This window comes from Eschrichtius robustus, chromosome 16 (genome assembly GCF_028021215.1).
Source record: "Eschrichtius robustus isolate mEscRob2 chromosome 16, mEscRob2.pri, whole genome shotgun sequence".
NCBI classification, from domain to species: domain Eukaryota; kingdom Metazoa; phylum Chordata; class Mammalia; order Artiodactyla; family Eschrichtiidae; genus Eschrichtius; species Eschrichtius robustus.
In genome coordinates, this window is record NC_090839.1 from 31,292,894 (window position 1) to 31,305,549 (window position 12,656).

The 12,656-nt window shown below is 50.2% G+C and overlaps 1 protein-coding gene across 1 annotated transcript; it reads left to right on the top strand.

The window, feature by feature from the left end:
- The first annotated feature begins 1,914 nt into the window (after positions 1-1,914).
- Positions 1,915-10,596, top strand: AP5S1 (adaptor related protein complex 5 subunit sigma 1). Its single transcript, XM_068566005.1, has 4 exons — positions 1,915-1,996; positions 6,483-6,925; positions 7,995-8,183; positions 9,457-10,596. The coding sequence occupies exons 3-4, from the start codon at positions 8,011-8,013 to the stop codon at positions 9,881-9,883; spliced, it is 600 nt and encodes a 199-aa protein (XP_068422106.1). The 5' UTR covers positions 1,915-1,996; positions 6,483-6,925; positions 7,995-8,010; the 3' UTR covers positions 9,884-10,596.
- Positions 10,597-12,656: the final 2,060 nt, after the last annotated feature.

The window sequence follows — 12,656 nt, forward strand, 5'->3', positions numbered from 1 at the left end:
TTGCTCGCCAGATAACTTGCAATGACAATTTAAAAAATGTTTTCTTTTTAAATTGGGGAAAAGATTGACATTTCCTCAAAGGTACACATCTTAAGCATAAAGCACAGATGTGACGAGGCACCACACAGCTCAAGATGTCGACATTTCTAGCATCCCAGGAGGCTCCCTCCTGCTCCCTCCTAGTTACCCACACTCTGTGGTCACCGCTAGTTTGACCTCTATCATGGTAGATTAGTTTTGCCTGTTCTTGAGCTTCATAGAGATGAAATCATACTCTTTTGTGTCTGGCTTTTTTCACCCAGTATAATGATTTTGAGATTCATCATGTTTCTTTTAGCAAGAGTTATTGTTGTTCATTGCTGTGTAGTATTCCATTATATGGATATATTCGTTTTTTTAAATTGTGGGATATTCCTTTTTACTTAGAAAATTTGCAAATAATTTTTAAAAGGCAATAGTCAATGTTGGGAAATATTTTTTTTTGACTTTTTTTTAACATCTTTATTGGAGTATAACTGCTTTACAATGGTGTGTTAGTTTCTGCTTTATAACAAAGTAAATCAGCTATATGGATATATTCTTAAATTGAATTATTCATTCTATTTTTTTCTTCTGGCCTTTATTTATTTTTGCCATGCCACGTGGATCTTAGTTCCCCGACCAGGGATTGAACCCACTTTCATGGCAGTGAAAGTGCCGAGTCCTAACCATTGGACCACCAGGGAATTCCCTGGCCTTTAAATCTTTTAAAAATTAAGGTAAAATTCACCCTTTTGTGTATACAGTTCTGTGAGTTTTGACGAATGCAGTTTGGTAACTGCCACCACAATTAAGATATAGGACATTTTCATTTTGCCCTCAATGAATAATTTGGGACTATTTCAAATTGTGGTGGAACTATACCAGGAGTGGAATTGCTGGCTTGTAGCATGTGTGTTTTCCACATAGTCCTCCAAGGGTTGCTATACCAACTTACCTTCCTACCAGCAGTGTCTGAGAGTTCTGTTGCTCCATATTTTCATTAAGACTGGTAAATTTTAATTTCTCTCTCAACCAGAAAATGTGGTTATTTATAGCAAAAAGCTCTGTTAACTGTCAAGTGCTGAACCTACATGCTGTGATGTGGCAGTAGCAGGAGTTCCAGCCTGTTTTCTGATTCTCCTACGTTGAAATACTGATCTTAGTCTTAATTGTTTCTCAAGTCAGATTCTGAAAAAAGTTAAAGTGACTCTTTGGAGTTAACTGACTGTAGATCACTGGCTTGAGTCTTCCAGTGACAATAGCTCACAACCACCTAGAAAACATGATTTTTAAAAAGTCTTTATCCCTGGAATTGAACACACAGGCACCCTACTTTCCAGAAGCAATAAAACTGTTGGTGGTACAGAAAGGAAGGATGTTTAGACAAGGAGGTCTATAGCCATGTGGAATCTGGAAACAATCAGGAGAGGGAAGTTGAGCAATGATGGAGAAGTTGCTGTTCTACAGCCTTAAAATTCATGCCTTGAGAGAATGTTGGATGACAAGAAGTTATTCAGCCTATTGTTCAAAGTAGACAGTTGGTTATGGGACAGAAGCTAAGAAGCATTCCCACCCAACCCACATGGGAATGTGGGTGCCGAGCAGTGCTGCCAGGATTGCTTCCTCCCCACCCAGTCTATACCAGCACACATACCCCTGGGAGGGGTGGTGACTGAAGCTGCCAGGCTCTGAGTCAGCTGGGCCTGGGGCAGCGGGAGGGGAAAGGGTCTCACGTGGCTGGGCCTGAGCTGCCTCGTGGGGCCTCCTGGCTCTCAGCCCTGCAGGAAGAGCAGCCGTTTGAAAGGACGAATCACACACTGCCTAGTCCTTCTGGAGCCCAGCCAAGACATGGGGCCTGGGGCTCCCTGAGGGGAGGGCTCAGGGCAGGGGCCTCCTGAGCTGGGATTGGAAATACCAGGGAAGGAGATCATCCAACCAGGGTGGGAAGGGAGCTCCCAAGGTTGGATTATATCAGGTAAGCAGGGCTGGGATTATGGCCACTGGGAGCTGAGGGTGTGGGCCAACAGTCTCTCTGGTGACCCTGAAGGAATGGGGGAGAAGGGGATACACAAGGGAGGGGATGAAACAGGCTGAAATTTATGGACATGCACACCTCACTCAGTACAAGTGTAATATCAGGAAAGTTACTTGATCTCAGTGCCTCATCTGCAAAATGGGGATAGTAAAGTCCCTCCTTCAAAGGCTTGTGGATTGGATCAAATGAGTTGGTGTATGTAAAGCACTAAGAATAGGGCCTGCCTACATCAAGTGCCACACAAAAGTCTGCTATGGCTGTTATTACTTAGAGCCAATGTGGGGATTACAAGACCAGACAGGTAAAAAGGATAAGCCTGAAAACACTTAATTAAAAGAAAGGGGCCAAACTTTCTGCCCATGGACATGCCCCTGGGTGATGGGTTACAAGGGAAAAGCCCAGCTGCTCTGTGTAGGAGACTGGTGTCCTACTGCACCAAAGTAGCTGTTAGAAGACTGTGGATGGGGGTTGGTGCAGACAGAGGAGGAGGAGGCCGTCTGGTGACCCACGTGGGGCAAGCCATCTCTGAGATGGCCCAGGGAGGTGGAGGGGGATGGAAGTATAAGGCTTGCCCTACTTTGGTCTCCTTAATTCTAGGGCAACCATAGCCACTCGAGCTCAGCCCACCTGGACTCTCAGTAAAGCAGATCCCCTCTTCCTCTTAGTTTCCTCCTCTACAGTTTGAGAAACGGCTAAACATTCTTATCAGACATTCAAAAAATCCATTGCCTGGGGCTGGCAGAATCCATCTAATTGCCCTCCCCTCATCCAGAAGTAGGCGGTGGCCCAGCTGGTCTGGCCTGAGGTTTCGGGGGTCCATAAAGATCATCAATAAGCGTTTCCAGCTGTCAAAAACCAGTGGGGGGGGGGACTTCCCTGGTGGCACAGTGGTTAAGAATCCACCTGCCAAAGCAGGGGACACGGGTTCGAGCCCTAGCCCAGGAAGATCCCACATGCTGTGGAGCAACTAAGCCCGTGTGCCACAACTACTGAGCCCGCGTGCCACAACTACTGAAGCCTGCGCACTGCAACAAGAGAAGCCACCACAATGAGAAGCCCGCACACTGCAACAAAGGATAGCCCCCCCTTGCCGCAACTAGAAAAAGCCTGCGCGCAGCAATGAAGACCCAACGCAGCTACATAAATTAATTAATTAATTAACAAAACAAAACAAAACAAAACAAAACAAAAAACAATGGGGGGACTTCCCTGGTGGTGCAGTGGTTAAGAATCTGCCTGCCAAGGCAGGGGACACGGTTCGATCCCTGGTTCGGGAAGATCCCACATGCAAAGGAGCAACTAAGCCCATGTGCCACAACTACTGAGCCTGCACTCTAGAGGCTGCGAGCCACAACTACTGAAGCCTGTGCGTCCTAGAGCCCACGCGCTGCAACTACTGAGCCCGCGTGCTGCAACTACTGAAACCCGTGGGTCTAGGGCCCATGCTCCGCAATAAGAGAAGCCACTGCAATGAGAAGCCCCGGGTTGCTGCAACTAGAGAAAGCCTGCATGCAGCAACAAAGACCCAATGCAGCTAAAAAAAGAAAAAAAAACAATGGGGCTGTCTTGGGGGAGTGAGCTCCCCATCCCTGGAGGTGTGTTAAGCAAGACCTGAGGGTTGGTCCTGATGTCTGGGAGAAGCAGCAGAGCTTCCCAAGCCAGGCTGCCCATCAGTGATTCAGGACCCTGCATGGCTTGGGTGAGTGGGAAATGGAAACTGCTGTCCAAATTGAGTCAGTATCAGACACCACGTGCATCCTGATGGTGGGCATCAACGGGGATTGGAAGGGGCAAACACCAGGCTGCCTGCCACTGTGGGGCAGGCCTCACCCTGAAATGGGTAAAGAGCAATGGAGGGTGGGAGTGTGAGGAAGGGGTCAATGTGAGGGGCTTCAGGCAATCCCCCCAACTCAGAGGGCCACTGAGAAGAGCAGAGCTGGGGAGTGGAGTGATGAGCACCTTTGCCGACAGCCAGAGGAGGGGGAGGGGAAATGACTTGAAGGTGTGGCCCCTCATCTCAGCTAGGCAGGTGGGCCAGGCCTCAAATCCAGCCAGCTGCTTATTTATTTATTTATTTTTTAGGTTTTTTTTTTTTTTTCTGAAGTACAGTTGATTGTGTTAGTGTTGTTGTGTTAGTTTCTGGTGTACAGCAAAATGATTCAGTTATATATAATATGCATATTCTTTTTCATATTCTTTTCCATTATGGTTTATTACAGGATACTGAATTGTAGTGCTTTATTTTTCTTCTTCTCTCCTGCCTCTATCACTCACTCTCACACACACACACACACTCTAGCCACAAACCCACATCTTCACGTACTGTGTGCCTGGCCCCGCCACAATTTCTAGGGTAACTGCTATTAAAGGCTGGCACACATGAACATGCACATACCAGGAAGCAGCAGTTCAGCCTGTCCATCGCCCTGCCTCTGAGCTGCTGCCAGACCAGAAGGCCCCACCTGCTTTCCAGGACTGACCAAGGCCTCTCTGACACCTTCTCCTATCTTGCCTCTGCATTAATGCTTGTCAACATTTACTGATTTATTGAGTACCGACTACATGTCAGGCTCCACTCTGCCCACTTCACATGCTGCCTCACTTAACTCATTTGAGTTAGGCTGCACATAACAGAAACACCACACAGCGGTTTAACAAAATAAATACATTGCAATATGTGCTCCTCGTTCAGCAAGAAGGCTCTGCAGCGTCTCGGGGGACCCAGGCTGCTTCCTGCCTCACTGTCCCCAGCACACTACTTTGACCTTGGGGGCACAAGTTGGCTGAGGGCTGCCAAAAGTTGGGAATGGCATCTGAGTCTGCCTCACTTATCTGGACACCACCTCCATCTGGGTCCCCACTGACCTCCAGAAGCTCAGGCCAGCTTCTCACTGCTGTCTCCTCTGTGTACGTCACACTAGGCTGGCCTCCCCAGCAGCCTGGGACCTTGAGTAGACTCACTGCCTGACAAGTGGACAGAGGCCAGAATACTGTGTTCCGGATGCCAGTTGGCCCCCAGCAACCAGTGCCCTCTGCCAGCAATTTGCTGTAATCAGGTGGCAGACATGAGTCCTGGCTGAGAGTGATAGGGACCAGGAACTGAGCCAACATCATCCCAGCCTTGTGGCTGAGGCCCAACTGTCTCTGGGCCTGCCCCTCCACCTACAAATACATATATGTGTTGCACCTGTGGTCAGAATGCCCACACACTCTGGCCAGCCCCAAGGCCACCTCCTCTAGCCTCCCTTCACTGCCCCCCTGCCCACATCCTATAGCCAGAGGGGCCCAGACTGCACTCCAAGGTCCCTGCCTGAGCTGCCCTGCCCTTCTTTCTTCAGTCACAAAGAAGTGTGTTTGGGTTGGCTCCAGGCCTGCCTTGTGCATGGCCATGGGGAATGAAACTGGGCACCGCAGCCAGGGTGTACTGCATAGGAGACATCAGCACCATAGGCAGACCCTCACAATGGATATAAAGGGGACAGCTGAATGCTAATGGGCAGTCCAGCAGGAAGACTAGGTTTTGGTCTGAGCACCTTTTTAAAAAAATTATTTATTTATTTATTTATTTTTGGCTGTGTTGGGTCTTCGTTTCTGTGCGATGGCTTTCTCTAGTTGTGGCAAGTGGGGGCCACTCTTCATCACGGTGCGCGGGCCTTTCACTATCATGGCCTCTCTTGTTGCAGAGCACAGGCTCCAGACGCGCAGGCTCAGTAATTGTGGCTCACGGGCCTAGTTGCTCCGCGGCATGTGGGATCTTCCCAGACCAGGGCTTGAACCCGGGTCCCCTGCATTGGCAGGCAGATTCTCAACCACTGCGCCACCAGGGAAGCCCCTGAGCATCTTTTGAAGGGCTAATAAAGGGGAGGAAAGGGCAGGCCAGGCCGAGGAAACACCCAGTGTGGGGTTTTGGGCACAGAACACATCTGGGGAGGTTGCAGCAGTTCACATGCCAAAAAGTAAAAGGATTATGTGGGGAGGTGGGGGGCCGGGGTGCCCAGGGCAGGCAATGAGGCTCAGACAAGTCTTGCAGGGCCCCAAACACCTCTGGGCCAAGACTCCAACAGGGAAGGACCTGGCAGTGACCCTTTCAGGCTTAAGGTACAAGTCCTTTCCCTACACTTTTGATGGCCTCCCTCAAAGAGGGGACAAGGAAAGAGTTTGTTAGAGGTGGAAGTGTGAAAGGAAAAACTAATCAGCCTACCAAATCCTATGGGGCTTCACTGGAGCCCAGTAAAGTGACTGACCTGCCAGGGATGCATAGCTGGTGACCAGAGTTTTAATCTTTCCACTCCAAACCGAGCCCTAGTCTTAACCCACCGCAGGAACCCACAACCCAGAAGCTCTCCCCACGAACTACGTAAATATGCATGTTTCCCCACAAGCCTTCTTTCCCGGAGCTAAAGCTCAGCAACCTGAATTTTAACAGGCGCCCCCATGATTCCCACGCATATTGTCCAGTTGGAGACCTCTGCCCTGCACCTTCAGACCCCGCCTCTCCCGGAAAGGCCACGCACCGGGTCGGGCGCCCCCTCGTGGCCGCCGGGGGAAGTGGCCTGGGGCTCGACTGGTCTAGGGCTTCGAGTGGGAACCCCGCGTACCCAGTCAGTGAGTGACCAGCGTGGGCCGCGCCGTGAACCCGGAGCAAGGGGATTTTGGTCCGACGGTGAAAGTCGCCTGAGCTGGAGGACCAGGCGTCGGAAGGCCACCCACGCCCCGCAGCCGGAGCACAGCTCGGGATATGAGGCCCCGCCCACCCTGAGCGCGTCACTCTCAGGCGCGCGCCTGCTACTGGCGTGTGCAACTGCCGTATCTCCCGTTTAGCCGAGTGAAGGGGCCTGTTAGTAGAAGTCTGTGGGCACGGAAGAAAAGGTGAGTGTCTCGCCTCGAGGACAGCGGCCCGGGGTTGCAGGGCACACTCAGTCCAGGGTGCCCCCTCCTTAGGCTTGGCTAGCTGGGGCAAGCAACTACAGTCCCCCAGAGGCACAGCGCCACAGGGTTGCCCCAAGTAGTGACGTAAGCGTCTTGGCTGCTACCATTTCTCTGTGGGGGGCGGGGGGGGGACGCGGTGGCGAAGGCTGATGACGGCTCTGATTGCGGGTAGAGGGTCGCGGGAGGTCAGTCGAGGTCTCCGAGCTACGGGTTTCAAAGCGCTGTCGCGAACCTTCTTGTTTAACCAGTTTAAACTCACGATCTATTTACCCTTAGCTACAGATATCTGCTTACCGTCTACCCGCTGCCTTTCAACCCCGGGCTGGTCACTGAGCCAAACACCATTATTATTACTATTTCGTGGTCTTTATTTTGGCGTGATCTCAAGCTTACGGAAAATTTCAAGACTGTTCTTATAAAGAACTCCTGTATACTTAATTTTCCAATTAAGTTAGTTGCAGATATGATGCCCCTTTACCTCTATATTTAGAGGTACTTCAGTGTGTATTTTCTAAAAACAAGGACATTCTCCTACATTCAAAATCTGGTAACATCGATCAAGACTATTATCTAACCTGTAATCCGTATTTAAATGCTTCCAGTTGTCCTAGTAGTGCCCTATGTTGAAACTACCTTTTTCTCTGCCAGGGCTCCTATCTAGTACCGCAGGATGCATTCAGCTGTCTTGTCTCTTTGGCCTCCTTCAGTCTGGAGCAGCTCCCCAATGTTCCTTGACTCTGATGACTGACATTTTTCAAGATTCCTGGCTGGTTGTTTGTAGATTTGGCTTTGGGGTTGTCTAAGATAGCTGCTAGACTCTTATGGACAGAGTTGGTGCTGACCACATAAAGAGGCTGGGCGTGTGTCTTGGGTGACTGAGGAGGACCAGTGACTAGCCACACCAGCCTCCAGACACGCTCCCAGGCCTAGCTAGGCCAGACCCTTTCTGTGGTTGCCTCCCCTCTGGGGTTTTACACTCATCTCACTGAGGTCTCTGGCTTTCCTGTAGCATCCATCCCAGAGCCATGGTCCATGTCTTCCTCATCCACACCTTGCGGGCCACGAAGGCTGAGGAGGGCCTTTGCCGAGTGCTCTACTCCTGCTTCTTTGGTACCGAGAATTCACCCAACGACCCACAGCCACATGGTGCTGAGAGGGACAGGCTCCTCCGAAAGGAGCAGATTTTGGCCGTGGCCAGGTAACACAGTCCAACCCATTGAATACACACCGATTATGATAGGTTTTCTGGGGGGCACAGAGAAACAGGAGGACTAAGAAGCAGAGAGCAAGTTTTAGAGTAGTGCTTTCAAAGTCTTCCACAGTAGTCACAAGTATTATATGAAAAAGGGTTAAAGACATAATAACGCTATTATCATCATCATTATTTATTATAGTTAGCATTTATTGAGCCTGTATGTACTAAGCATTTTATGTTCTGAGCATTTTGTGTATATGAACTCATTTTATCTTTGAAACAGTCTTTTGAGGTAGGTACATTATCCCCACCTTACAGATGAGTAAACTGAGCTACAGAGAGTTAAAGAAATTTAACCTGTCTAAGGTTATGCATCTAGAAAGTGAAAGAGTTGGGATTTGAGTGTAAGCAGTACAGATTAAATACGCTTTGCAGTGCAGGACTTTTCAGGGCCCTTAGTGTGCCTTTAAGCTTTATGAATTTCTTAGGAGGAGAGAGAATGTGGTTTATGGGAATCTGTGTCAAGAGCCTCCCAAAAGCTCAGGATCCACAGGGTACAGTTGGGAAACAGTGTTCTAGATGTGATGGCTGACCTTGGACCTTCCCCTCACAGACCCAGTCTGAACCAGCAGGTGCCAGAATCTCCTGGCCCCTCTGTGTTTTGGGTGGGGGGATTAACACTCTGGGGCAACCCTGGGCCAGCCTCTTGTTTATCTCTTTGTTCTGCTGGGCCTCCTCCCCCTTATGTGGCACAGAAAACCAAACGTGTCTTTAAGAGCAGCCTGTACATGGGCCAAATTGGAAGGTGATTCATGAGAGATCAGAGAGTGATTTCAAAAGCCTGGATGTCCAAGTGCAAGGTTTTTCTTTTTTATTTGGAGAGGGCTGCAGGATGGGGTGAGGGTGGAGAGGTTGGACAGCCTGGGTTGGACATAGCTTTTACTCCGCTTCTCATCTCTTGTTGAGATGTTGAGGAGGCCTCTGTGAAGCAGGTAGGGGCAGGATCTTCATCCCCTGGTGCCTTTTCCCAGCCCAGGGAGCTGTGTTCAGAACCTGCCTTCTCTTGGCCACATGGAGTGAAATGGTTCAGGGCCTGGAGGCTGGAGCCTGGATTCCCATCTGGGCTCATCCTTCCTGCTCTGTGGCCCTGGGCAGGTCACTTCACTTAGTCTTTCTGGGGCTTAGTTTCTGCATCTAGTTATGGGGATAATGGCAGCTCCCAGCTCCAGGGGTGGTCCTGAGGATGACAGGTCAGTGACCCACCTATTCTCCACAGGCAGGTGGAGTCCATGTGCCAACTGCAGCAGCAGGCGTGCGGCCGGCCTGCTGTGGACCTGCAGCCCCAGTCCTCAGATGACCCAGTGCGCCTGCATGAGTCCCCATGTGGGGCCTTCCGCCTGACGGCAGGGGACCCTTTCCAGGAGCCTCGGACGGTGGTGTGGCTAGGCGTGCTCTCATTAGGCTTCGCCCTGGTGCTGAATGCCCACGAGAACCTGCTGCTGGCAGAGGGCACGCTTCGGCTGCTGGCCCGCCTTCTCCTTGAGCACCTCCGGCTGCTGGTCCCCACTGCCAACCTCCTGCTACGGGCTGACTGCATCGAGGGCATCCTCGCCCGCTTCCTGCCCCATGGTCAGCTGCTATTCCTCAATGACCAGTTTGTCCAGGGTCTGGAGAAAGAATTCAGTGCTGCCTGGACCCGCTGACCCCTCAATGGGATGGAACTCCCTAAGAGGGCAAGGAGGGAGGATGGGGATGGATAGATATACAGCCAGGTAAAATTTGGCATCTGCCTCCTTCCCAGCCTCCTCCCAACTCTGGTGTGCTGCCACACCCAGGACAAATGGATGGGACAAGCTGGCAGAAAAGGGGGCCAGGGAGAGGGTAGAGAGGAGGAATCACAGAGCATCCTATACCTGGAGTGACCTCGTGACTTATTCAGACTGCTGCAGTGGTCCAGCCCCGCTTGTCCTTGACCCCGCTTTCTCCCATCCCTGCCAGCCAGCCCCAAACAGTCCACCAGCCACTAGTGCTGGGGCAGTAAGGAACGGCTGCTTGGAACTCAGCCCACTTTCTTCCAAACCCATAGTCATTGCAGTGCAAAAGGAGTCTCTGAGATTTCGAGGGTCAGGGAGCTGGCTTCTGCCTTTGCACCTACTTAGGCACCATCATCAAGGATTTTGTTGGCGAGGGCCTACTCAGTGTCCAGCCCCACCACAGTTCACAAAGGTGTGAGTTGTTCAGCAGAGAGGCTCCATAGCTCCTTTTGGGCCCAGCCTATGCCTACTGGCAGCCATGAGATAATCATGGGCTTACTTTGTCTGCAGGGAGAGAGGGTGGTGTCGGGTGAGAGAGATCTGATGTTGTCCTTCTCATTTTGAATTAAAAGCACCGAGTGTGTGATTTCACCCTCTGTTTCTGTGAGTTTGATTAATTCACGTCTTTTCCTGTGCCACTCTGAGCTGGGTGTCTGAGCCTTCGTGGTCAAGTATGTCCCCAAGAGACTTCTTGGGAGGTTCTCCACCTCTTGTCCCCCTCATCACTTCTGTCTCCTTAAATGCCTCCTTCGGATTGTAGCACTTGCTTCCTCTACCAAAATGTGGTGTGTTGGTGTGGATCCCTGAGAAGCAGAGCCTGAGACAAGGATTAGGTACAAGCAGTTTATGTTGGAGGTGATCCCAGAAAGCACTGGAAGGGGAGGCAGACCATACAGGTGTGTTATCAAGGGTAGGTAGGGAGCTAAGTGCACTAAGTGCCCCTGGGGGCCAGTGCACAGCAGTCACCTCTGAATGACCTCACCTGAGGGGTGAAGGACGGTGGATGTTTGTCTGGAGCCCCCTTCCATCTGATTGTGAGTTGGTCCCAAGGCAAATTCCCTGGCTCTTTCTGCCCTCACAAAAAGCCCTTGGGCCTGCCTGCACCATGGTCAGGCCCAAAAGGTTGTGGATGGGGCACCCAACTGCTGTTCAGGAGTCTTTACTCAGTAGCTCCTAGTGATGGTTTAAAATGATTCAGTTGGATAAAACCTCAGTTATATCTATTTTCACGATCTACTTGTGACCTGTGAGGTATGGCTTTCTTTCATGGGCAGACCGGGCCTCCTCCTAGGTGGTCAGTGTGCAGGTGTGGGCCTTGTCTCATGTTTGCCAAGTATTAGTTGCCCTTCGGCACCCAGGAAGAACCCACCCACACTCACTTAGGAGGCAGCACCTGTGATTGGAGTTTTGCCCTTCCAATTCTGCAGTGAAGGCCATCAGCCATGCCATGCCTTCCATCACCACCGTCTCTACTAGGACAAGGCCACCTTCTCCATCCTAGGGTGCCACAAATCACCCTCTGACCTTGAAGCACTAAAGGGACCTCAGTCTGTATTTGTGGCAAGCTGTGCCACTGGAAATGTCCCAGAGGCCCCCAATGGGACACCCCTGCCCTATAAAGTCTGCTTTCTTGGCCTGCTCCTCCCTTCACTCCAGGCTGGTGGTCCTTGCCGAGTGGCTGTATTCTCACAAGAACAGGCCCCTCTGACTTCGGTTGAAGGGCTCAAGCTTGGCTGGCCTGAAACCTTTCTGAGGTTTGAAAAACCTATTTTTCAAACTGAGCTTGAGGAAGAGGGTGAGACCCTATTCGTCTAGAAGCTGTGGGAAATTGGGGTTAGGTGAGGCTTGTGGTGAGGCTTGAGGTGAGGCTACTTCCTCCCATCAAGTAGAGGAAACTGATACACAGGGAATGGCAGAGAGTGAGATCCTTTCCCGAGGCCACTGAGCCCCTGGTTTCCATGGTTCCAGATGCCCAGTTAGTACCTGGGTTTCTTTAATCATTCGAGTTTGCCCAGTGCCCTTTCTGTATATTCCCACTTTTGCCCCAGTACCTCTGAGCCGGGTTTCCACCACAACTTCTGACGCTTGCTTCACTTTCATCGAGCCTGCCTTGGCCCTGACACTCTGCTAGGTGCTATGCATGGTATAAGATGACTTGCTAGGATTTTGATTGGGAATGCATTGAATAGATGAAGATGAAGTTGGGAAGAACTGACATCTTGACAATATTGAGTCTTCTATCCATGAACAGGGAATATCTCGTCACTTACTTAGTTCTTTGATTCTTTCATCAGAGTTTTGTAGTTTTCCTTAAGGAGATCTTGTACACATTTTGTTAGATTTATATCTAAGTATTTCATTTTTGGGGGTGTTAATATAAATAGTAATGTATTTTTTACTAGTCTTGAAGTATAGTTGATTTACAGTGTTGCATTAGTTTCTGGTGTACAGCAAAGTGGTTCATTTATACATATATATACATATTCGTTTCCATTATGGCTTATTACAGGATATTGAGTATAGTTCCCTGTGCTATACAGTAGGACCTTGCTGTTTATCTATTTTATATATAGTTGTTTGTACCTACTAATCTCAGAGTCCTAATTTATCCCTCCCCCACCCCCCTTCCCCTTGGCAACCACGAGTCTGTTCTCTATGTCTA

Coding starts and splice junctions, on each gene's coding strand:
- AP5S1 (XM_068566005.1), top strand. CDS start 8,011: ATGGTCCATGTCTTCCTCATCCACACCTTGCGGGCCACGAAGGCTGAG. Junction 8,184..9,456: donor CAGATTTTGGCCGTGGCCAG/GTAACACAGTCC, acceptor TATTCTCCACAG/GCAGGTGGAGTCCATGTGCC.